Source organism: Ahaetulla prasina, chromosome 2 (assembly GCF_028640845.1).
Source record: "Ahaetulla prasina isolate Xishuangbanna chromosome 2, ASM2864084v1, whole genome shotgun sequence".
Lineage (NCBI taxonomy): Eukaryota > Metazoa > Chordata > Lepidosauria > Squamata > Colubridae > Ahaetulla > Ahaetulla prasina.
In genome coordinates, this window is record NC_080540.1 from 25962847 (window position 1) to 25989906 (window position 27060).

At 44.8% G+C, this 27060-nt stretch overlaps 1 protein-coding gene across 1 annotated transcript in view; it reads left to right on the forward strand.

Annotated features, from left to right (window-relative positions):
* LOC131190438 (uncharacterized) overlaps positions 1-27060 on the forward strand; it is a 57468-nt gene that overhangs the window by 10170 nt on the left and 20238 nt on the right. Inside the window, exons 7-11 of the mRNA XM_058167761.1 lie at positions 8299-8775; positions 10823-10949; positions 12485-12567; positions 16845-16971; positions 19154-20388. Coding sequence (XP_058023744.1) covers positions 8299-8775; positions 10823-10949; positions 12485-12567; positions 16845-16971; positions 19154-20388 — 2049 coding nt within the window. The remainder of the gene's footprint in view (positions 1-8298; positions 8776-10822; positions 10950-12484; positions 12568-16844; positions 16972-19153; positions 20389-27060) is intronic.

The following is a 27060-nucleotide window of genomic DNA, read 5'->3' on the forward strand; positions in this document are numbered from 1 at the left end:
AAGCCTTTGGAAGAAAATGCAGTAGCTGTTCCTTTCTTCTTGAAAGATCCCGAGTTAGCAATAAATAATTTGTCCCAATTTGCAGGAGATACTAAACTGTTTTAAGGTAACAAAAATCAAAGGTGATTTTGGAGGAGTCCAACTTGGAAAACTATCAACCCACTGGCACAAAAAAGCCCTCTTGATATTATAGTCTCCTCTCCAACTCCTAAAAGCTTTAACCAAAAACTTTCTTCTGTTGACCTCACCCCATTCCTAAGAGGACTATAAGGGGCGTGCATAAGTGCACAAAAGTGCCTACCGTTCCTGTCCTATTGTTTCCTTTCAATATATCTTCCTGTATATAATGTTGTGACAAATAAATAAATTAAAAAAAAAACATTTACACCGATGGTATCTGAGCTACTTGTAACCCTCCAGGAGAAAGATCTCAGGGTTATAATGGAGAAGCCTTTGATAGCTGAGAAAGAAAGTCCATAATAGGGATGATTAGGAAATAAAAACCGCCAACTTTATGACATTATAACTTCTAGACATGGTACTTCCATGGGATTTGGAAAAAAGGCAACCAAGAGGGAATGGGAACAAGATTTATATAAAACCATGCATTGTATAGAGAACACAAACACGCCTCTCCCAGCATATATATATATAACTGTCTGGTTCGGTTCTGCAACCCAACAAGAAAAACACAGACTTCAGAGGATAATTAGAACTGCAGAAAAAATAATTGCTACCAACTTGCCTTCCATTGAGGACCTGTATACTGCACGAATCAAGAAGAGGGCCGTGAAAATATTTACAGACCCCTCGCATCCTGGACATAAACTGTTTCAACTACTACCCTCAAAACGACGCTATAGAGCACTGCACACCAAAACAACTAGACACAAGAACAGTTTTTTCCCGAAGGCCATCACTCTGCTAAACAAATAATTCCCTCAACACTGTCAGACTATTTACTGAATCTGCACTACTATTAATCGTTTCATAGTTCCCATCACCAATCTCTTTCCACTTATGACTGTATGACTATAATTTGTTGCTGGCAATCCTTATGATTTATATTGATATATTGATCATCAATTGTGTTGTAAATGTTGTACCTTGATGAACGTATCTTTTCTTTTATGTACAGTGAGAGATATGCACCAAGACAAATTCCTTGTGTGTCCAATCACACTTGGCCAATAAAAAATTCTATTCTATTCTATTCTATATAATAATAATAACAGAGTTGGAAGGGACCTTGGAGGTCTTCTAGTCCAACCCCCTGCCCAGGCAGGAAACCCTACATCATTTCAGACAAATGGTTATCCAACATTTTCTTAAAAATGGAGCATTTACAACTTCTGCAGGCAAGTTGTTCCACTGATGAATTGTTCTAACTGTCAGGAAATTTCTCCTTAGTTCTGAGTTGCTTCTTTCCTTGGTCAGTTTCCACCCATTGCTTCTTGTTCTACCCTCAGGTGCTTTGGAGAACAGCCCGACTCCCTCTTCTTTGTGGCAGCCCCTGAGATATTGGAACACTGCTATCATGTCTCCCCTAGTCCTTCTTTTCATCAAACTAGACATACCCAGTTCCTGCAACCGTTCTTCATATGTTTTAGCCTCCAGTCCCCTAATCATCTTTGTTGCTCTTCTCTGCACTCTTTCTAGAGTCTCAACATCTTTTTTACATCGTGGCAACCAAAACTGAATGCATTCAGTTGCATATTGCAGGGATCATCCAGGGAAATGGAATGGAAAAAGTCGAAACAGATAAAATGTTTCTTCACGACATTCATAATAACTTCCAAGAAAATGGATGCAGGTGGTAGGATTCACTTCTGAATCAACACAATTGTTGACTTTGATGATGTTTTACATAATATCTGCCTGCTTATTTGCTCATTTGTATTTTTGCATGAATGTTAAGGAACAATCATAAAATTCTTATTAGAAATGTCAGCTTGTTGTAGCGTTCATAACTGAGTTCCATCAGCAGCACTGTAGCTAGCATCATTTTTATTTATTTATTTATTTATTTATTTATTTATTTATTTATTTATTTATTTATTTTGTCACAACAATATATGTAGGTATCATACAAAAAGATTATATAGTATATAAACATATATGAGTAAATATAAGGAGGTATAAGCATATATATAGGAAGAAGAAAAGAAAAACAGTAGGACAGGAACGGTAGGCACGTTTGTGCGCTTATGCACGCCCCTTATGGTCCTTATATTTTCAAAAACAAGAAATGCACCATATGTGTCCTAGAACAGCAGTCACCAACTGGTGGTCTGTGGACCACTGGTGGTCCGCGAAAAATTTTTGGTGATCCTCATAAAAATTATTTGCATTTTTTTATATTGCACTAAATCAGAGGTCCTCAAACTACAGCCCCTGGGACGGATACGTGCAATGAACGTTTGTGTTGCTGTAGAGAGTCTCCCCCTTTGGGGTCTTCTTGTGTGGGTCGGAGGAGGGCAGAAATTCCGACTTGGGGTCTGCTTCAGCCTGCTGGTGTGGGGCTTTGGGCGAAGGCTGGAGGGAAGGGCCACTGGTGATGAAGAGCCGGAGGGCCTTGTTCCTGTGGGACTGTATCATGGCCTGGAACTGACTGACCATCTCAGCCCGCTGAGCCTCCAAGCGCCGGTACCTGGCCTTGCACTCCCGCAGGTCTTCCCTCTGCTTGGAAAGCCTATGCTCCTAGTCCTCAGTGAGTTGTTTCTGCTGAGCCTGCTTCTCGGTCAGATCCAATTTGAACTGATCCAACTGTTTTGCCAACTCTTTCTCATGGTGGCTGCTTAGTTCCAACAATTGCTTCCTGTTGGGGCCCTAAGGAGCCCAGGCGGGCAGGCGAGGAGAAGCTGGGAGGGGAGGGGCGAGTAGAGGCCGGCGAAGCGGCCCTCAACACGAGCGACATCGAGTTGGCCACGTCACATGACCACCTAGCTACGCCCACCCAGCCGGTCATTAGACAGATCATATTAGTGGTCCGTGGGATTTAAAATTATGGATTTAGTGGTCCCTGAAATCCAAAAGGCTGGGGACCCCTGTTCTAGAATTCACCTTCCTTCATTCCTTCTTTTACTGGATTGCTTTCGGATTGAGAACCAGAGGATAGGGAGGGTCTATGTTTCCTAATCCAGCAATATTTATTAAGTAGATGAACACAGACAGAGGCAACTACTTCCAAACAGACTGTGGGGAGGAAAAGTAACTACAACACTAACTCTGAGACAAGCAGTTTTGCGTAGAGATCAGGAAGACATGCTAAGGACAACAAAAATGGTGTTTCAGGTCAAAATGAGGATTAAAGTTGGAAGATTGACATCTTAAGTAGTGGATCTTGACCCCAGCAATTCATTTTATAAATTACCCCAAGGTTCAGTTTTGCAGGTTGGAGCCATGATTTATTAAGAAAATTCCCTTTATTCCTAGATCATTCTTTGGTGTAGCTTTGTCAAACTTCCTAAGCTATAAACTCTCTTCTTGGGCCCGAGATTCTTACTAATGTTAATTGGAATGCAGATTATATTTACAGATACAAAATTAGATTTTTAATGATTCAATACAATCTTGTGAGAGAGAAACCTGATTGACATTTCCTATAATAGTTTCCAACTTTCTTTAATGAAAAAGGGAAGATTTCTGTAATTCCAGTTACTTTTATTTGGTTGTTTGCTTTCTCTTACTAGGGTGGTTGGTTTTTAAATACTTTTAAAATTGTTTTTCTGATGTAATTTTTTTTCTGTCATATCTATCCAGGCAGTTTTTCCAGGAATTTGTTTTCCTTCAGTCTTCATGGTTTTTCCCATCTTCTAAGTTTCTTTTTTTTTTAATTCAAATTTTATTAAAAAAAAAGATTAAAATGCAAAACTCCAAAAAATCAAAGAAAAAACACAAAGACACAAAACAATCAAGACAAGTGCATTGAAAAAGAAAAAAAAACCCATACACCTAAAGATGAAAATAAAAAACACCAAAAAATTGAAGAAAAACCAAAAAAAAAGCAAGACATTTTTAAAAAGTGCATTTAAAAAAAAAGAAAAAAAACTTTTTAACTCCTATACACATATTTATTTATTTATTTTTATTTATTTATTTATTTTATTTTGTTATAACAATATATGTAGGTATTATACAAAAAGATTATATAATATATAAACACATATATGAGTAAATATAAGGAGGTATAAGCATATATGTATATAGGAAGAAGAAAAGAAAAACAATAGGACAGGAACAGTAGGCACTTTTGTGCGCTTATGCACGCCCCTTATGGTCCTCTTAGGAATGGGGTGAGGTCAATAGTAGAAAGTTTTTGGTTAAAGCTTTTAGGATTATGGGAAGAGACCACAGAGTCAGGTAAAGTATTCCAAGCACTGATGATTCTGTTACAGAAGTCATATTTTCTGCAATCTAGATTAAAGCGGTTGACATTAAGTTTAAATCTATTGGTTGCTCTTGTATTATTGCAATTAAAGCTGAAGTAGTCTTTAACAGGAAGGACATTACAATAGATGATTCTGTGAGTTAAACTTAGGTCTTGTCGAAGGCGACGGAGTTCCAAGTTTTCTAAGCCTAGGATTTCAAGTCTGGTGGGATAAGGTATTTTGTTGTTTTCAGAGGAATGGAGAACTCTTCTTGTAAAATATTTCCAGACACGTTCAATTGTATTGATGTCAGAGATGTGGTGAGGGTTCCAAGCAGGCGAGCTGTATTCTAGAATTGGTCTAGCAAATGTTTTATATGCTCTGGTTAGTAGTGTGGTGTTTTTGGAAAAGAAGCCCCATTAGTTGAATACTGATTAATACTTCATTACAATATTAATCGTCTGAGTTTCTATGCGGGACCCTTACGTTCCTGAGATTTCCTGGTGGTCTCCCATCCCTGCTTAGCTTCCCATCTTCCCAGCCTGGGAGATACAGACATGGACTTAAATACGCTTTGGGACTGAGGTCTCTTGGAAAGAAGCATAAAAGGGCCTGGAATGTGAGGTTTGAGACAAGACACCCCCAAATCTTAACACCCACCCCCCTCCATGGCCCTCTGTCACCGAGGGGGGGGAATTTGTGCTAATAAACCAACTCAGGAATTCAGTCTCTGCGCACCCCCCCCCCCCCGGAAATGGTCCCCTTCTCGCGGTGGGCCGGACGCCAGAAGCAACGGAGTACTGGCACACTCCAAACTTCACCACGGGTGTGAGCATGCGCCAGGGTCCCTTTGCCAGCCCGTCCGCGGGTTGGCGTGAAAAAGGAAAGCGGGAAGCGGGTGCACCCGGCAAAGTCTTCCCCCCCGAAACCCGATGTCCCTGCAAAACCTTCCCTCTCCTTCCCCCCCCACCCCACACCTTCGTGCAGCCCCTACGGCCTCCTCGATGGCGGGGGAAATTTCTCCATGAAAGAGATTCTGTAATTCCAGTTACTTTTATTTGGTTGTTTGCTTTCCCTTACTAGGGTGGTTGGTTTTTAAATACTTTTAAAATTGTTTTTCTGATGTAATTTTTTTTCTGTCATATCTATCCAGGCACTTTTTCCAGGAATTTGTTTTCCTTCAGTCTTCATGGTTTTTCCCATCTTCTAAGTTTCTTTTTTTTTAATTCAAATTTTATTTAAAAAAAGATTAAAATGCAAAACTCCAAAAAATCAAAGAAAAAACACAAAGACACAAAACAATCAACACAAGTGCATTGAAAAAGAAAAAAAAACCCATACACCTAAAGGTGAAAATAAAAAACACCAAAAAATTAAAGAAAAACAAAAAAAGCAAGACATTTTTAAAAACTGCATTAAAAAAAAGGAAAAAAAACTTTTTAACTCCTACACACATATTTATTTATTTATTTTTATTTATTTATTTATTTTATTTTGTTATAACAATATATGTAGGTATTATACAAAAAGATTATATAATATATAAACACATATATGAGTAAATATAAGGAGGTATAAGCATATATGTATATAGGAAGAAGAAAAGAAAAACAATAGGACAGGAACAGTAGGCACTTTTGTGCGCTTATGCACGCCCCTTATGGTCCTCTTAGGAATGGGGTGAGGTCAATAGTAGAAAGTTTTTGGTTAAAGCTTTTAGGATTATGGGAAGAGACCACAGAGTCAGGTAAAGTATTCCAAGCACTGATGATTCTGTTACAGAAGTCATATTTTCTGCAATCTAGATTAAAGCGGTTGACATTAAGTTTAAATCTATTGGTTGCTCTTGTATTATTGCAATTAAAGCTGAAGTAGTCTTTAACAGGAAGGACATTACAATAGATGATTCTGTGAGTTAAACTTAGGTCTTGTCGAAGGCGACGGAGTTCCAAGTTTTCTAAGCCTAGGATTTCAAGTCTGGTGGGATAAGGTATTTTGTTGTTTTCAGAGGAATGGAGAACTCTTCTTGTAAAACATTTCTGGACACGTTCAATTGTATTGATGTCAGAGATGTGGTGAGGGTTCCAAGCAGGCGAGCTGTATTCTAGAATTGGTCTAGCAAATGTTTTATATGCTCTGGTTAGTAGTGTGGTGTTTTGGAAAAAAGCCCCATTAGTTGAATACTGATTAATACTTCATTACAATATTAATCTTCTGAGTTTCTATGCGGGACCCTTACGTTCCTGAGATTTCCTGGTGGTCTCCCATCCCTGCTTAGGTTCCCATCTTCCCAGCCTGGGAGATACAGACATGGACTTAAATACGTTTTGGGACTGAGGTCTCTTGGAAAGAAGCATAAAAGGGCCTGGAATGTGAGGTTTGAGACAAGACACCCCCCAAATCTTAACACCCCCCCCCTCCATGGCCCTCTGTCACCGAGGGGGGGGGATTTGTGCTAATAAACCAACTCAGGAATTCAGTCTCTGCGCAACCCCCCCCCCCGGAAATGGTCCCCTTCTCGCGGTGGGCCGGACGCCAGAAGCAACGGAGTACTGGCACACTCCAAACTTCACCACGGGTGTGAGCATGCGCCAGGGTCCCTTTGCCAGCCCGTCCGCGGGTTGGCGTGAAAAAGGAAAGCGGGAAGCGGGTGCACCCGGCAAAGTCTTCCCCCCCGAAACCCGATGTCCCTGCAAAACCTTCCCTCTCCTTCCCCCCCCACCCCACACCTTCGTGCAGCCCCTGCGGCCTCCTCGAGGGCGGGGGAAATTTCTCCCGGGAAAGAGACGACCCTCTCCACCCCACACGCACACACAAGAGCCGCCCGCCTCGACCACGAAGGTAGGAAGCAGCCTACAAATCTCCAGGCAGGTGAGACAAACTCTTGGGGATGCTGGGAAAAAGGGTGGGAAAAGAGGGTTTCTGCAATAAGGAAAGTGGGGGGAATATGGAGGGGGGGGAATGATTTGCAGTTTGCATTTTGCAAGTTTGCATAATGCAAACTTGCATAATTTATTGCATTATGCAAGTTTGCATAATGCAATAAATAATTGCATAAACACTGCACCATATGCACCAAGACAAATTCCTTGTGTGTCCAATCACACTTGGCCAATAAAAAATTCTATTCTATTCTATTCTATTCTATTCTATTCTATTCTATTCTATTCTATTCTATCAGGCCCTCCAGGACCCTGGCCTTTTCCCAGATCCAGACCAGTGGTGAAATCAAATTTTTTTTTACTACCGGTTCTGTGGGCGTGGTGTGGCTTGGTGGGTGTGGCTTGGTGGGCGTGGCAAGGGAAGGATTCTGCAAAATCTCCATTCCCTCCTCACTCCTGGGATGGTTTATTACCACAAATCCCACCCCCACCCCCGTGACATGGAGGAGGGTGCTGGTGTTAAGATTTGGGGGGTGTCTTGTCTGAAACCTCACATTCCAGGCCCTTTTATGCTTCTTTCAAGAGACCTCAATCCCAAAGCGTATTTAAGTCCATGTCTGTATCTCCCAGGCTGGGAAGATGGGAAGCTAAGCAGGGATGGGAGACCACCAGGAAATCTCAGGGATGTAAGGGTCCCGCATAGAAACTCAGAAGATTAATATTGTAATGAAGTATTAATCAGTATTCAACTAATGGGGCTAATATGTTTGTAGGAGTTAAAAAGTTTTTTTCTTTTTTTTTAATGCACTTTTTTCCCCCACGTAACAACCGTGTGAGTAACTTAACAACTGCAGCCATTCTTTTAACCACCATGGCCAAAAAGGTCATAAAATGGGGGCAGAATTAACTGAACAGCTTCTTGTTAGCGACAGAAATTATGGGCTCAATTGTGGCCGTACGTTGAAGACTTACCTGGCCCCCTCTGGAAATACCTTGTAATGCTCATGAGTTTCTTTATGCAGAGCAGGGACAGATGAAGAGAGGAGACTGAGGCACAAGAAAGGAACCTGGAAAATCAAAGCGAAACAAACAAAATTCTACCTCTGTTGGAAAACGCAATCAAAATGGATTTGTGGTACCAACCAGAGGACAGAAGAGTTGCTCATGCTTCACAGCCCGAATGGAAAGAAGAGAGGATTGGGCAGAAGAACCAAGATGAAGAAAATACCAGTTTGGCTGGCCAGTGGCAACGGTTGAAAAATCTCTGTGGTAAGGAGGCCAACGGGCCACGAGAGGTTTGCAGCCAACTACACGACCTTTGTCGTCGGTGGCTAAAGCCTGGAAGAAACACAAAAGCTCAGATGTTAGATCTCTTGGTTCTGGAGCAGTTCTTGGCTATCCTGCCCCCGGAGATGAAGAGCTGGATCCAGGAATGTAGAGCCGAGACCAGTTCCCAAGCGGTAGCCCTCGCAGAAGGTTTCCTCCTGAGCGAAGCAGAGCAGAAGGAGCAGGGGCAACTGCAGGTGAGAAGATGCACCAAGGTATAACCGAAAGAGTCGGAGGATGCAAAAAAGTTACTGAATTTTTAAACGTGTCCCTTCCGGAAACTAATAACATCAGTAGGAGGTTAATCTCTCCTGAGGGGAAAAGTTTCTTATTTTTATTTTCTTATTTATTTATAAAATGTTTATTGATGAATATTATAAATTTAGTATTGACTGATAAAATAATTTATTGTTTTATTTTATTATTTCTTACAATGATGATTAGGGGACTGGAGGCTAAAATGTATAATGAACGGGTGCTGGAATTGGGTATGTCTAGTTTAATGAAAAGAAGGACTAGGGCAGCGGTTCTCAGCCTGTGGGTCGCTACCCCATTGGGGGTCGAATGACGATTTGCCAGGGGTCGCCTAAGACCATGAGAAATATGGGAAGTATACTTGCGAGTCGAAGAATCGCGCTCCAATGGTTGAATCCACAAGCAATCACTCCCAATCGCTAGTCTAATCTGGCTTCAGGCGCGACAAACTTAACAGGGGAGGAGTCTCCGCTTTAATGCCTCCGTCCTCAAGGCAATCGCAAGCAGTTCAGATCGCTAGTCTAATCTGGCTTCAGGCGCGACAAACTTAACAGGGGAGGAGTCTCCGCTTTAATGCCTCCGTCCTCAAGGCAATCGCAAGCAGTTCAGATCGCTAGCCAATACGGCTTCAGGCGCGATAAATTCAAAAAAACAGTTTGCCGCTTTTTCCCCCCTTCTGTGGCTGCTGAGGCGCGCTGAGATCGCTGTAAAAATAATTTTACGGTTGGGGTTGCCGCATCGTGGGGAATTGTATTAAAGAGATCGCAGCACTATAAAGATTGAGAACCACTGGACTAGGGTGACATGATAGCAGTGTTCCAATATCTCAGGGACAGCTACAAAGAAGAGGGAGTCACCCTATTCTCCAAAGCACCTGAAGGCAGGACAAGAAGCAATGGGTGGAAACTCATCAAGGAGAGAAGCAACCTAGAACTAAGGAGAAATTTCCTGACAGGGAGAACAATTAATCAGTGGAATGGTTTTCGTTCAGAAGTTGTGGGTGCTCCATCACTGGAAATTTTTAACAAAATGTTGGATAGCCATTTGTCTGAAATGGTGTAGGGTTTCCTGCCTGGGCAGGGGGTTGGACTAGAAGGTCTCCAAGGTCCCTTCCCTTATTATGTTATGTTAAGCAAAGGGGAGCGACGTGATAGCCGGGGAGGTTAAGAAGAGACTGGATAGCCGCCTGTCTGGAATGGTATAGGGATTCCAGCTTGAGCAGAGGGTTGGACTGGAAGACCTCCAAGGTCCCTTCCAACTCTGACAATTGGAACAATTAGTTGGTGGAACAACTTGCCTCCAGAAGTCGTGGATGCTCCAACACTGGAAATTTTTTAAGGAGAGATTGGACAAATATTTGTTTGAAAGGGTATAGGGCAGTGATGGCTAACCTTTTTGCCATTGCGTGCCGGGAGCCGGGGGGGGTCGCACACGTGCACATGCCCACACCCATAATTTAATGCGCCCCCCCCATGCATGTGCATGTGACACACACCCGTGCGACCCCCTCTTTTGGCATGCAATGGCACAGTGGGCCCAGTAGGCCCGTTTTTCACCTTCCCTAAACTCTAGAGCCTTTCTAGGAGTCTGGGGAGGGCGAAAACTGCCTCCCCCACCCCGGAGGCCCTCCAGAGGCCAGAAACAGCCCATTTCCTGACTTCTGGTGGGCCTGGAAGGCCCAAAAATCAGCTGGCTAGCGCACACATATGCGCTGGAGTTGAGCTACGGCAATGCTCGCATGCCCACAGATATGGCTCCGTGTGCCACCTGTGGCTCCCGTGCCATAGATTCGCCATCACGGGTATAGAGTTTCCTGCCTAAGCAAGGGGCTGGAGTAGAAGAGCTTCAAAGTCTCTTCCAACTTTGTTGTTCTGTTATTGTTTCCTTCTTGGTAACTTTGCCAGGACATGTGAAAAGCTTCCAAAAAGGGCTCTGGGATTGGAAGCATTGGGCAGAAAATGCATTCTTTTCTCTCGATTACTCTTTCAGCTTCAGGAGCCCCTTGTTGAGGTGGCTGTTGAATGCTCTAAAGCATGGAGAGATGTGCTGCATCCCTCTCAGGAGCTGGACTTCGGGGAGAGCTCCCAGGAAGAGCCATCTAAGAACATCCCATCAGGTAAATTCTGTCAAGAGTTTGTTGCAGTGCACACACAAGCAAACTATTAAGCAGGTTACAAATGTCTTTATATACATAACAACAAGTGTGCAGCAGCTGCCAAAAAAGCCAACACAGTTCTGGGCTGCATAAACAGAGGGATAGAATCAAGATCACGTGAAGTGTTAGTACCACTTTATAATGCCTTGGTAAGGCCACACTTGGAATATTGCATTCAGTTTTGGTCGCCACGATGTAAAAAAGATGCTGAGACTCTAGAAAGAGTGCAGAGAAGAGCAACAAAGATGATTAGGGGACTGGAGGCTAAAACATATGAAGAACGGTTGCAGGAACTGGGTATGCCTAGTTTAATGAAAAGAAGGACTAGGGGAGACATGATAGCAGTGTTCCAATATCTCAGGGGTTGCCACAAAGAAGAGGGAGTCAAACTATTCTCCAAAGCACCTGAAGGCAGAACAAGAAGCAATGGGTGGAAACTAATCAAGGAGAAAAGCAACTTAAAACTAAGGAGAAATTTCCTGACGGTTAGAACAATTAATCAGTGGAACGACTTGCCTGCAGAAGTTGTCAATGCTCCAACACTGGAAATTTTTAAGAAAATGGATAGCCATTTGTCTGAAATGGTGTAGAGTTTCCTGCCTGGGCAGGGGGTTGGACTAGAAGGCCTCCAAGGTCCCTTTTAACTCCATTATTATTATTATTACTATTATTACATAAGGCATACAATACCCTTGTATGTTTTTCTACGTTATAGAGAAGAGAAATAGCAAGTACAAACTAAGCACAAAATGGAAGCACAAAATGGAGAAGGCAAAATGGAGGAGAGAGAAGCTAGTGCCTTCAAGCTTATATACAGAACAGTTAAGCCATGCCCAGGCTCCAAACTGTCTCTTATGGCCCCATACAACAAATACTGCGTTTCAGTTACCAAACAGCCCTCATTGGCTGACCTGTTGCTATGCCCTATTCCAGTTCATGAATATACTCTGACACATTCATACTACATACTACAATTGACTTGACTTACAACAGCTCACTGTTCGACTGCTCGAAGTTATAATGGCACTGAAAAAAGAGACTTATGCCTGTTTTTCACACTTACGACCGTTGCAGCGTCTGCATGGTCCCGTGATGCTTGGCAACTGGCATGTACTTATGACGGTTGCAGTCTCCCAGGGTCGTGTGATCTCCTTTGGTGATCTTCTGACCAGCGGAGTCAATAGGCGAGCCAGGTTCACTTCACCGTGTGACTAACTTAACAACTGCAGTGATCCACTTAACAGTTGTGGCAAGAAGAAAGGTCATAAAATGAGGCAAAGTTCATGTAACAGCTGTCTCACTTAGTAACAGAAATGTTGGCCTCCGTTGTGGTCGCAAGTCAAGGACTACCGGTTTCTGAGCTACTGTTATTTTATGACCTTGTTTTGTGAAAGGACCTTAGGCCTGAGTGCAGAACTAGTTTTGTGTGTGTGTGTGTGTTTGTTTTTTTGATGTTTCTAAAACATGTATTTTCTCTTTTACCTCACTCTCCACAGAGAATGGAAAGTTACAGATGGCACCTGTGGAAATATCCCCTCTTTATAATGAAACGGAAACAGTAGTTATTCTTCCAGCTCAGGTAGGAAGATTTTACCCTCCTCCAACAAATCAGAATGACTCCAGGGGCATTTTTGTGTCTGTGCCCCCCCGAGCCGGGCCTCCTGCCAGAAAGTGACTTGGAAAGTGAGGGGGAAGGGCCATCAGGACTTACCTCGGGAGCACCGGCTTCCCTGGCTCAGCTCCAGGAGCCAGAAGCAGGCCAGGTGGAGGAGATAACGAGGCCTCCGTCCCCTGACTCTTTCCCACCCCCACCCCCAGGCCATGCCTCCAGACCTGGCTGATGGCAATCAGGCCTGGCTGGACCCTAGGTTTCGTAAGCAGGAGAGGCAGGAACAACAGAAGCAGGGGTGGGGCAGGCCTAGGAAGTGCTGAGTCATGGAGCCACACCCCACAGGATATAAAAGCAGCAAGGGCTGCTATGCCTCTTTGTAGCAAGCAAATCAACTGCTTAACTAGAGCTGAAGTACTGTTTGTTCCTGGTTGACTCATCAAGAGAGATAACAGAGTCACTTGGCAGACGCTCGCTAGTTTGCTGCCAGAGCTGATAGTGCCGGCTAATTAAGTCATCGCTCGGACTGAGACGAGGGGGAACAGAACAGGCATCCAGTTTCATCCAAGATGGGCACAGCCAACTTCTTTTGCTTCATTAACTCCCCTCTAATCAATATTAGGAGCATGAGGTAAATAGGAGTCCACACAAGGCTGCGCTATGACTTCTTTATTGATGCCATTTCACAATCTTTCCTGGAATCCATTTCCCGATGAATTCACTCGTTGGGAATGAATGAATCTTCGCTGATCTGTTGAATAAGGACTGCGTTGATACCTGAGGGACAACATTAGCCACCAGTTAATATTTCGAAGAAGTTAATATTTCAGATCCATCCATTTACAGGATGGATCTGAAGTTCCTATTTAATGATGCAACCCTGGCTGTGATATCAGTTGATCAAGAGGAATATTGGAGTTACAACCCTCCGATGTATTTGATGTAATATCAAATGTCAGTAGAATTGATACAATATTTACCGATCAGTAGCTTGAGTTCTCCTGTTTAGTATCGCAAAATTTATCTGTAGGATGTGATTATTTATCTAGTACTAGGTATTGGGACTTGATAGTTTGATTATTTATCTAGTATTGGTATTGGGACTTGATAGTATAGCATAGCATAGCATAGCTTATAGCATATAGCATAGCGTGGCATAGCATATAGCATATAGCTTAGCATATAACATAGCATATAGCATAGAATATAGCATATAGCATAGCATATAGCAGCATATAGCATAGCATATAGCATAGCGTGGCATAGCATATAGCATATAGCTTAGCATATAGCATAACATATAGCATAGCATATAGCATAGCATAGCCTATAGAATATAGCATAGCATAGCATATAGCATAGCATAGCATATAGCATAGCATATAGCATAGCATAGCGTGGCATAGCATATAGCATAGCATATAGCATAGCATAGCGTGGCATAGCATATAGCATAGCATATAGCATAGCATAGCATATAGAATATAGCATAGCATATAGCATAGCATAGCGTATATCATAGCATATAGCATAGACATAGAGCATAGCATCTAGCATAGCATAGCGTGGCATAGCATCTAGCATAGCATCTAGCATAGCATATAGCATATAGCATAGCATATTGAATATAGCATAGCATATAGCATAGCATATAGCAGCATATAGCATAGCATGGCATAGCATGGGATAGCATAGCATGGGATAGCATATAGCATAGCATAGCATATAGCATAGTATAGCCCCTTGATGGGGAACCTATGGCACGTGTGCCCGCAGTGGCACACAGAGCCATCTCTCTCGGCATGTGAGCCGTTGCCCGTTGCTCTTCCGGGTTCTGCCGCGCCGGCCAGCTGGTTTTTGAGCGCGCGGTAGTGCTGGAAACTGGAAGAACAGCCACCCGGTGCGCACGTGAATGCCAGGTGGCTGCTTTTCCGGTTTCTGGCATGTGCATGCGCACCGGCCACCTGGTCTTCCAGTTTCTGGCATCTATGCACGCCCAAAGACCAGCTGGGCAGTGTGCATTTGTGCACTGGAAACTGGAAGACCATTTTCCAGGCATGTGCATGCGCACCGGGCGGCTGTTCTTCCGGTTTTCGCCATACGTGGGTACACGCACTCCTGCTTCGGCACTCAGTGCCAAAAAGGTTTGCCAGCACTGGTATAGCCTTCATTGTCGTACATCCCATGTTTTTTTTTGTTTTGTTTTGTTTTTATTTACATTTATATCCCGCCCTTCTCCGAAGACTCAGGGCGGCTTACAGTGTATAAGGCAACGAATGTATACAACGAAATTGGTTTAGCTTCTCTGGTGCAATCCATAACAGAAAATACAAAGCAATATAAATAGTATAGAGCAGGGGTCTCCAACCTTGTCAACTTTAAGACTTGTGGACTCCAACTCCCAGTATTCCTCAGCCAGCAAAGCTGGCTGAGGAATTCTGGGAGTTGGAGTCCACAAGTCTTAAAGTTGCTAAGGTTGGAGACCCCTGGTATAGAGAATATTCCCTATACAAGTAATTGGGAAAAGAAAACTAGTCCTACGTTTCCGTATCCACGTAGAGTGATTGTGATTGTGTTGAAGAGTCTGACAGCCCATGGGTAGAAGCTGTTTTTAAACCTGTTTGTCGGGCTAGCTATGGTTCGATGTCTTCTGCCCGATGGTAGAAGCGGAAAGAGACACTGGCCAAGGTTTGAATCATCCCTAGTTTCCTTCCTTACTCTGCTGAAACCGCGAGACCTGGCAATGTCATCTAGCGGTGTTAGAGGGCAACCGATGGTTTCTTGTGCCGAATTGATCACTCTCTGTAGTGCCTTCCTGTCCGCAGCTGTTAGTCCAGCATACCATACTGTTATATAGTATGTGAGGCAGGGGTGAAATGTAAAATTTGTTACTACCGGTTCTTTGGGCCTGGTTTGGGGGGGGAGGGGGTGTAATGTGACTGGGTGGGCGTGGCCAACTTTTTTTTTTTTACTTTTAAAAGCATTTTTTCTACAACCCCTTCGGCCAAAGAGGTTGTAAAAAATGCTTTTAAAAGGCTCCTCTGACGATCCCAGCTGAGTTGCCTGATCGTCAGAGGCTTTTCTTTTCTTTTAAAAGTTTTTTTTTTTTTTTTTGGCCTTTAAAAGAAAAAAAAGCCTCGGACGATCAGGCAACTCAGCTGGGATCGCCAGAGCCTTTAAAAAGCATTTTTTTCTACCGAAGGCTCTGACGATCAGGCAACCCAACTGGGATCGTCACAGGCTTTTAAAAACATTTTTTTTTACAACCTCTTCGGCCAAAGAGGTTATAGAAAAAATGCTTTTAAAAGCCTCTCACGATTCCAGCTGAGCTGCGCGATCATCAGAGGCTTTTTTTTTAACTTTTAAAAGCATTTTTTCGGCCGAAGAAAAAATGCTTTTAAAAGTAAAAAAAACCAAAAAACTGATGATCGCATGGCTCAGCTGGGGCGGGTGGGGGGACAGGGATTTTTGCTACCTGTTCTCCAAACCAGCTGCCGCCATCGCTACCGGATCGGGCGATATGGTCTGAACCGGGAGCATTTCACCCCTGATGTGAGGACATTTTCTATCGTGGACCGATAGAAAGACGTCATCAGCCATTGTTCCACCTGATTTTTCCACAGGTCTCTAAGGAATGAAGTCTCTGTTGAGCCTTACTAACTCCCAGGGACATGTTGTTCTTCCAGTTGAGACCTTGACTAATGAGCACTCCCAAGAATTTAAAAGAGGAAACCCTCTCCATACAGCCCCCCTCGATATACCGTGGGGCAGGTTCCTTTCTGTGCTTCTGGAAATCTAGCACCATCTCCTTTGTCTTACTACTATTTAGATGTAAGTTGTTTTTTGAGCGCTATGCGGATACCATTTTTTTTTATTTATTTGCATTTATATCCTGCCCTTCTCCGAAGACTCAGGGCGGCGTACACTATGTCAAGCAATAGTCTTCATCCATTTGTATATTATATACAAAGTCAACTTATTGCCCCCCAACAATCTGGGTCTTCATTTTACCTACCTTATAAAGGATGGAAGGCTGAGTCAACCTTGGGCCTGGTGGGACTAGAACCGGCAGTAATTGCAAGCAGCTGCTGTTAATAACAGACTGTCTTACCAGTCTGAGCCACCAGAGGCCCTTCTGGGCTTTTTCCCTGTATGTTCGTTAAAAAGAGTGTATATAAACTTGGTTAATCTGTTAATACTTCCAGAAACACTTCACTGATAGGGGAATGTTCTCTTCTTGTTAACAGGTCCCGCTGATTTTTGATGATGTAGCAGTATTTTTCACTGGGGAAGAATGGGCTCTGTTGGATTTCAACCAAAAAAATCTCTACAGGGAGGTCATGCTGGAAAATGCGAGGAACCTGGCCACCTTGGGTAAGAGTTTTTCTTTCTTTTATGTTAAGATAGATGGGGATGATATTTTCTACTACAAAGTAACCAGCAGAAGAACAAGAGTTGGAAGGGACCTTGGAGGTCTTCTAGTCCAACCCGCTACATAAGCAGAAGACCCTACAAATGGTTGTCCAATCTCTTCTTAAAAACTTTGAGTGTTGGGCATTCACGACTTCTGGAGGCAAGATAGTCCACTGATTAATTTGTTCTAACTGTCAGGAAATTTCTCCTTAGTTCTAGGCTGGTTCTCTCCTTGATTAGTTTCCATCCATTACTACTTCTCCTGCCTTCAAGTGCTTTGGAGAATAGTTTGGCCCCTTGTCCCAAAGGTGCTTTTTCAAGAGGCAACAGGACTTTCTGGTTTTTCTTTGAAGATGTTTTGTTTCTCACCCAAGAAGCTTCTTCAGCTCTGGTTGGATGGAGGGGTATGGAAGGCCACCATCCAGCCAGACCTGAAGAAGCTCCAGTTGCCTCTTGAAAAAAAGCACTTGTAGGACAACCATGACCTGGATGACTGAGAATCTCTATAATTTGACCCCTCCTTCTTTGTTCCCTTTAGATACTGGAACGGGCTGTCTTTTTTTTTTTTAATTTGCATTTATATCCCGCCCTCCTCTGAAGACTCAGGGCGGCTTACACTATGTCAAGCAATAGTCTTCATCCATTTGTATATTATATACAAAGTTGGCTTATTGCCCCTCAACAATCTGGGTCCTCATTTTACCTACCTTATAAAGGATGGAAGGCTGAGTCAACCTTGGGCCTGGTGGGGCTTGAACCTGCAGTAATTGCAGGCAGCTGCTGTTAATAACAGACTGTCTTACCAGTCTGAGCCACAGAGGTCCTTGTTCAGGCCCTTGTCATGTCACTCCTAATCCTTTTTTTTTTTTAATTAAACTAGACATATCCGGGCTGGTTTTCCCCAAATCAATTCTGTACAGCCTTTATCCAGAGCATGCAGCTTCATCTAAAACAGATGAAATTTTCGTTTCCAAGTCAATTCTCTTGTAGAGCAGGGATCTCCAACCTTGGCAACTTTTAAGACTTGTGGACTTCAACTCCCAGAGCCAAAGCTGGCTGAGGAACTCTGGGAGTTGAAATCCACAAGTCTTAAAGTTGCCAAGGTTGGAGACCCCTGCTGTAAAGCAGTGGCATCCATCTCTTGTTTTTAATCTAAATTTAACTTGACAGCTTGTCTTTTTTTCATGCTTGAAACCAAGTATTAAGAACAATAAACACTGGACCGCATGGGAGAGAAAATGGAACCATATCTTATCAACTGCTTAGATTTCCAACAGTAATCCATAGCCCCACTAATCATAAATTACACTGATAGAAGTAGCGTAATGTTTCAGAGTAGTTGAGTGTCATGAGACAGAAGGAATGTGTGCCTAGGGACCTTGAAAGGGAAGGACTGGAAGGTTTAAAAGCAGGAACGGAGGGGTAATAGAGAGAGTGGTGTGGTGGCCTAGAGCTGGAGCTCTTGCCTCACTATCAGGAGGCTGTGAGTTCGATCCTAGGTAGCAGCATATATTTCTCCCTCTGGGCACAAAGAGATCATATCTGCTGCGAACTCCGCATTGGCGACAGGAAGGGCATCCGGCCAGTAAAACACTTGGCTCCATTCAGTTGCGCTGATGGCAAGGGATTATAGGATCATAAAAAGACAATAAAATAAAATGGGGTAATAGAGAAATTAGGGACAGGGTGGCTCAGGGGCTAGGACGTTGAGCTTGTCAATCGAAAGGTTGGCAGTTCGGCGGTTCGAATCCCTAGTGCTGCCGTGTAATGAGGTGAGCTCCCGTTACTTGTCCCAGCTTCTGCCAACCTAGCAGTTTTGAAAGCACGTAAAAATGCAAGTAGAAAAAATAGGGACCACCTTTGGTGGGAAGGTAACAGCGTTCCGTGCGCCTTTGGCGTTCAGTCATGCCGGCCACATGACCACGGAGACGTCTTCGGACAGCGCTGGCTCTTCAGCTTTGAAACGGAGATGAACACCGCCCCCTAGAGTCGGGAACGACTAGCACATATGTGCGAGGGGAACCTTTACCTTAATAGAGAAATACTAGATAAAGAGACAGCTAATGGGGCTTAATTCCTAACAGCACTCTCAAGTTGTGCATTAAATTTCTCATGGACTTTTTCTTCTTCTTTTTTGGTTCAGCAGGTGGCGGATGGGAGAATTGTGAAGAGACAGCTTCCCAAACAGTCAGAACTGAAATTGGAGAAGAGACGTTTCAAACTCAGCAAGGGCCACAACGGCCAGAGGCAAAATGGTTAAATGGTGACCTGCAAAACGCTTCTACTTCTCAAAACTCGGATGCCCATCTTTTCCTGATCCAGGAAGATAACAGAGAAACGAGGATGGGCTTCCCATTTGGAGAAATAATTAGTGAGGAATCCGATGTATGCGGAAACCCCAGCGTTTATATGAAAGAGACGCAAGACGAAGGCGTGGAAGACGGGAAAAGTTTCATCCCTCTTGCTTTCCATCGAAGCATCCCTGTAGAAGGGAAACTGTATCGATGCACAGAATGCGGCAACAGCTTCAACAATAGCAGCCATTTTATTTCCCACCAGAGGACCCACTCGGGGGAGAAACCCTACAAATGCCTGGACTGTGGGAAGAGCTTCAGTGAAAATAGCTCCCTGACTTCCCATAAAAGGATCCATTCGGGCGAGAAACCGTATCGATGTGTCGACTGCGGAAAGGGCTTCAGTCAGAGCGGGCAGCTGACTTCCCATAAAAGGATCCACACGGGAGAAAAGCTGTACACGTGCGCGGAATGCGGCAAGAACTTCAGTCAGAATGGCCAGCTGACGTCGCATAAAAGGATTCATTCCGGAGAGAAACCATATAAATGCCCCGTATGCGGGAAAAGCTTCAGCCAGAGTGGCCACCTCACTTTTCATAAAAGGATTCACACAGGAGAGAAACCCTATAAATGCCTAGAATGTGGAAAGAGCTTCGCCATAAGCAGTCACCTTACTTCCCATAAAAGGATCCACACGGGGGAGAAACCCTATAAGTGCGCCGAGTGTGGAAAAACCTGCAGTACCAACAGTGACCTGACTTTGCATAAAAGGATCCATTCAGGGGAGAAACCCTATAAGTGCACGGAATGTGGGAAAGACTTCAGTCAGCGAAGTAATCTTATCTCCCACAAAAGTATACACTCGGGAGAGAAACCCTATAAATGTATGGAGTGTGGGAAGAGCTTTAATCAGCGCAGTAACCTTATTTCTCATAAAAGGATCCACTCCGGAGAGAAACCCTACAAATGCATGGAATGTGGCAAGAGCTTCACTTGGAACTGTCAGCTGACGTCACATAAAAAGATTCACCCCGGGGACCCCCAAATAAACGTTTTGACTGTCGAGAGAGCTTCATGGACCCCGGTTCTGAGCTGATGGGACACCGTGCCGCCGGTCTAGGCGGCTCAGTGGCTAAGACGCTGAGCTTGCCGATCAGAAAGGTCGGCGGTTCGAATCCCTAGTGTAGGTCTCCTGCGTGGGCCGGGGGTTGGACTAGATGACCTCGAAGGGGGTCCCTTCCAACCCTGTTCCTGTCACATCGAGTTGGATGCGAATGCATGACAGACTTCAAGGAAGAATTGCATCTGCCAAGTTGAAGGACGAAGGGGAAGTCAGTAGCAGAGCAAGTAGTCGAGGTGTGTCTATTAATAGAGACACACTGAAAAATCCTGGAAAAAGGTGTGCGTCAGCCTCCACTTTAATTAAGTGTATTTCTCCTACTAGACTGTTTTACTGTTTTATTACCTCGTTAAAAGTTTGCTGTTACTGAGTGTCTTACATGATTTATGGAGGAGGGGGGAGTTTTTCACTATATCCAGCGTTCGGCTTGACATTGCATGTGTGGGAGAGGGAGACAGCCTTTTTAAACAGGCGTTTGAACTGTTTTGGCGCGTGAATGTAAGGGCAGCTGCTTCCTTCACGTTCCATCCAGAAGATTGACAGAGGGAGAATATCGGAAGTGAAACTACACGTGGCCGAGGAGGAAGACGACATCGGATTATGATTGTATGACCTCTAGTAGGGGGAGGGTTCAGGAGAGGATATTATTCTGTGGTTTTGTTTTACTTCCAGTTCTGGCTTTGCTTGTATTTGCATTCAGACCTGTTTAGTATAAATTACCAATTTCTTCAAAATGATGGAGTTGGGTCTTTATTTATTTATTTATTTATTTATTTATTTATTTATTTATTAAACTTATATACCGCACCATCTCCCATAGGACTCAGGGCGGTTCACAGGCATATTAAAACAATATAAAACAATATAATAAATAGACTTTAAAACCCAAATTAAAACTAAATATTATCAAGGCCTGATCACTAAAACAATAAGAACCAATAAAACCCCCATTAAAATTTGTTTAAAACATTTTTGTTCTTAGGCTAGTCCCGCGCGCTGAAATAATAGAGTCTTCAGTTCACGTCTGAAGGTCCGGAGGTCAGGGAGTTGTCGTAATCCAGGAGGAAGCTCATTCCACAGGGCTGGTGCCCCACAGAAGGCCCTCCTGGGGTCACCAACCTGCATTGTTTGATCGACGGCACCCTGAGGAGGGCCACTCTGTGGGAGCGCACAGGTCGTTGGGAGGCAATCGGTGGCAGAAGGCGGTCTCGAAGGTATCCCGGTCCTAAGCCATGGAGCGCTTTAAAGATGGTAACCAAAACCTTGAATTGCACCGGAAGACTACGGTAGCCAGTGCAGGCAGCGCAGGATAGGTGTTATATGGAAGCAGCGGTGCTCCCTCTATCACCCAGCGCAGCGCATTCTGGACTAACTGGAGCCTCCGGGTGCTCTTCAAGGGAGCCCCATGTGAGAGCATTGCAATAGTCCAGGCGGGAAGTGGCGTGGTGACCGTGCGTGGCGTCCCGGTCAAGGAAGGCGCAACTGGCGAATCAGATGGACCTGATAAAAGCTCCCTGGCGGCGGCTGTCAAATGATCCTCTAAGGACAGCCGGTCGTCAGGAGAACGCCTAAGTTGCGCACTCCCTCCTGGGGTCAGTACTTCCTCCCCACAGTCAGCGATGGTGTAAGCTGACTGTACGGAAGCCGGCACCCACAGCCACTCTGTCTTGGATGGGTTGAGTCGAAGCCTGTTCCTCCCCATCCAGACCCGTGCGACCTCAAGACACCGGCCCATCACCTCAGCGGCTTCATTGGGGTGGTTCGGGGTGGAAATGTACAGCTGAGTATCATCAGCGTACAGGTGGTAATCCACCCCGGAACCACGGATAACCTCACCCAGCGGGTTCATATAGGTGTTGGACAGGAGGCGAGAGGACAGACCCTGAGGCACCCCACAAGTGAGGCGCCTTGGGGTGACCTCTGCCCCCTGCCAACACCGTCTCTGACGGTCAGAGAGATAGGAGGAGAACCACCGATACGGTGCCTCCACTCCCAATCCCCAACCGTCGCAGCAGGATACCATGGTCGATGGTATCAAAAGCCGCCGAGAGATCTAATAGAACCAGGACAGAGGAACAACCCCTGTCCCGGGCTCTCAGAGGTCATCCACCAACGCGACCAAAGCCGTCTCGGTGCTGTAACGGGTCTGAAGCCGGACTGGAGCAGGTCCAGATAGACAGTTTCCTCCAGGTGTTGAGGAAGCTGATTTGCCACCACACTCTCAACAACCTTCGCTAAAAGCGAAGGTTGGAGACTGGGCGATAGTTAGCTAAAACAGCCGGGTCAGGAGGGCTTCTTGAGGAGGGACTTCACCACCGCCTCTTTCAAAGCAGTGGGGAAGACACCCTCCAACAAAGAAGCGTTGGTAACTTCCTGGAGCCAGCCTCGTGTAACCTCCCGGGTGGCCAGCACCATCCAGGAGGGACACGGGTCCAATAAACATGTGGTGGAGTTCAACCTGCCCAACAACCTGTCCATGTCCTCAGGAGTCACAGGATCAAACTCAGCCCAGATAACATTCTCAAGACCTGTCCCGTCATCCCGCCTGAATCTATCCAATCAATGTCCAAGCCGTCCCGAATCTGAGTGATTTTATCAGACAGATATTGAACAAAATCCTCAGTGCACCCTGTAAGGGTCCTCCCGAGCCCCTGTGTGAGCAGGGGCGGGTCACCCTAAACAGGGTGGCTGGGCGATTATCTGCCGATGCGATGAGTGTGGAGAAATAGTTATATTTCGCCACCCTGATCGCCACTAGGTAGGTCTGAATATATGACCTTACTAGTGTTCGGTCAGGTTCGGAGCGGCTGGACCTCCAGGCGCTCTCTAGGCTTCTTTTCCGGCGCTTCATCTCTCTCAGCTCCTCGTTGTACCAAGGAACTGGTCGAGTTCGTCGCCAGGTCAGAAGCCGCAAAGGCACGACGCGGTCTAAGGCGCCAGCGGCCGCCTCATCCCAGGCGGCCGCCAGTTCCTCAGCCGAGCCGTGGGCTAACTCCCTCGGAAATGGCCCAAGCTCCGTCAGAAACCTCTCAGGGTCCATCAGGCGCCTGGGACGGAACCATCAAACCGGTTCCGTCTCCCTGCGGTGAGGTGTAGCAGTCCGAAAGTCAAGCTGAAGGAGTAAATGATCTGACCATGACAAGGGTTGAGATATTAATTCCCCTACACTGATCTCCTAAGAAGCTTCTTTTGAACATAAAGGAATATAGGAGAGGTGCAGCAGCTGCTAAAAAAGCCAACACAGTTCTGGGCTGCATAAACAGAGGGATAGAATCAAGATCACGTGAAGTGTCAGTGCCACTTTATAATGTCTTGGTAAGACCACACTTGGAATATTGCATCCAGTTTTGGTTGCCACAATGTAAAAAAGATGCTGAGACTCTAGAAAGAGTGCAGAGAAGAGCAACAAAGATGATTAGGGGACTGGAGGCTAAAACATGAAAAATGGTTGCAGGAACTGGGTATGCCTAGTTCAATAAAAAGAAGGACTAGGGGAGACATGATAGCAGTGTTCCAATATCTCAGGGGTTGCCACAAAGAAGAGGGAGTCGGGCTGTTCTCCAAAGCATCTGAGGGTAGAACAAGAAGTAATGGCTGGAAACTAATCAAGGAAAGAAGCAACTTAGAACTAAGGAGAAATTTCCTGACAGTTAGAACAATTAACAAGTGGAACGACTTGCCTGCAGAAGTTGTAAATGCTCCAACACTGGAAATTTTTAAGAAAATGTTGGATAGCCATCTGTCTGAGATGGTGTAGGGTTTCCTGCCTGGGTAGGGGGTTGGACTAGAAGGCCTCCAAGGTCCCTTCCAACTCTGTTGTTAAAAGGTGCAAGTGACTGCTGACATAATACATTTGTCGATTAGGCAGGAATTCTTCCAACTATGTAGACCTCTACCAGTAGACTTGGGGGACTGTGGCTTACAGTTGCTGAGCACTGAGCCTTTTCTCTTGGTGTTTTGCTTTTTCTTCTCTACGGGCTAAACTGGGATTTTGTCCTCCCCCCCCCCTTTCGTTATCCACTTGCATGTAGTCCTCAGTTAAGTAAGGTTGTAGGACACAATGTCGCATGACAGCAGAGTTTAGGGTCAGCAATTTTGGCATTGCTGGTTGCTGTCACTAAATAAATCTCCCTGGCTTGTTAAGTATGTCGCATGACAAGCCAAACATCATGACTGTGATGTCCCATTGATTTTGTTGGAAACCGGCAAAGAAGGTAGCTAATGAGGGGTCCTTAGTGCTCTCAGAGCTTATGTTGTGTCTGCGCCCCCCGAGCCGGGCCTCCTGCCAGAAAGTGACTTGGAAAGTCAGGGGGAAGGGCCGTCAGAACATACCACAGGAGCACCAGCTTCCCTTGCTCAGCTCCAGGAGCCAGAGGCAGGCCAGGTGGAAGAGATAACGAGGCCTCCGTCCCCTGACTCTTTCCCCCCCCAGGCCACGCCTTCAGACCCAGCTGATGGCAATCAGGCCTGGCTGGACCCTAGGTTTCGTAGGCAGGAGAGGAGGGAACAACAGAAGCGGGGGGGGGGCAGGCTTAGGAAGTGCTGAGTCATGGAGACACACCCCACAGGATATAAAGGCAGCAAGAGCTGCTGCGCCTCTTCATAGCAGGCAAATTAACTGCTGAACTAAGAGCTGAAGTACTGTTTGACTCATCGGCGTCGAGGGAGATATCAGATAACTTGGCAGACGCTCGTATTTTGCTGCCAGAGCTGATAGTGCCGGCTAATTAAGCCATCGCTCGGACGGAGGCGAAGGGGACAGAACAGCTTGGTTGTTTTCTTGCAGACGTTTTCTTATACCCAATAAAAGATTCATACAGATGAGTTGCCTTATGTGTGGGGAACAGAATATTGACTCAATTTCTTTCTCATAAAAAGTCCATCTGGGGGAACCCGCATAGAGCTTCATGCTACATTGCGAAAGAGCCTTACAACAATCAACTTTGTTTCCGTAAAATGACCTGCATAGAAAAAACTACACAAATATATTACATGTGGAAAGAGATTCGAGGGCTCCGGGTCTGAGCTGATTATCACATGCAGAAAGAGATACGACTGATTTGGGGGGGGGGGGGGGAAATTACTCCTGGGAATATTGAAAGAAATACGGGAAACTCAAACTGACAGGAGGGAAGTTCAAAAGTAATGTCAGAAAGTATTACTTCACAGAAAGAGTATAGTGCAGGGGTCTCCAAACTTGGCTCTTTTAAGACCTGTGGACTTCAACTTCCAGAACTCTGAGTATTGACGTCCACAAGTCTTAAAAGAGCCAAGTTTGCAGATCCCTGGTATAGTGGAAGCTTGGAGCCAACTTCCGGTGGAGATACGGGTCAGTCATCAGTAATTTTGAGTTGAAACATGCTTGGAATAAATACATTTCTATCATCCATTTCTATCATCCATAAAAGGGACACAGTGGCTTAGTGAGTAAGATGCTGAGCTTGTCGATCGAAAAGGTCGACAGTTCAGCGGTTCGAATCCCTAGTGCTGCCATGTAACGGTGTGAGCTCCCGTTACTTGTCCCAGTTTCTGCCAACCTAGCAGTTTAGAAAGCATGTAAAAATGCAAGTAGAAAAAATAGGGACCACCTTTGGTGGGAAGGTAATAGTGTTCCGTGCGCCTTTGGCGTTGAGTCATGCTGTCCAGATGACCACGGAGACGTCTTCGGACAGTGCTGGCTCTTCGGCTTTGAAACGGAGATGAGCACCGCCCCCTAGAGTCGGGAACGACTAGCACGTATGTATGAGGGGAACCTTTACCTTTTATCATCCAACAAAAATTAAAATAGAAATAAAACAAACAAAATAATGGAAACAAAAACAAAAAAAGGGCAGACTTGGTGCGTCTTTTTCTGCTGTCTGGTTTTTTGTACAGATAGTCCTCAACTTATGACCATGATTGAGCCCAAAATTTACCTTGCAGAGTGAGAAATTTGTTTAGTGAGTTTTGCCCCCATTTTATGACTTTTCTTGCCACAATTGTTAAGTGAATGACTGCAGTTGTTAAAATTAGTAACCTAGTTGTTAAGTAAATCTGGCTTCCCCATTGACTTTGCTTGTCAGAATGTGGCGAAAGATAATCACATGACCCTGGGACAGGGCAACCGTCATAAATGTGAGTCATCAAGCATCTGAATGTAAACCACGTGACCATGAGGGTGCTGGAACGGTCGTAAGTCTGAAAAATGCCACTTTTTTCAGTGATGTTATAACTTTGAATGGTCACTAAGTGAACTGGACTACCTATATAGAAGGGGAAGATAGGTGGATGGGCAATATTGAGGAGATGATGAGGAAGAGGTTTGAAGATCTACAGTAGACAGCATACTAAAAAGCAGAGACATTACCCTGCCAACAAAAGTGCGTATAATCAAGGCGATGGTTTTCCCAGTTGCAATGGATGGCTGTGAAAGTTGGACCATAAGGAAGGCTGAGCGCCAAAGAATGGAGGCCTTTGAGCTCTGGTGCTGGAGAAGACTCCTGCGAATCCCTTGGACTGCAAGGTGATCCAACCGGTCAGTTCTAGAGGAGATCAACCCTGACTGCTCTTTAGAAGGCCAGATCCTGAAGAGGAAACTCAAATATTTTGGCTACCTAATGAGAAAGAAGGACTCACTGGAGAAGAGCCTAATGCTAG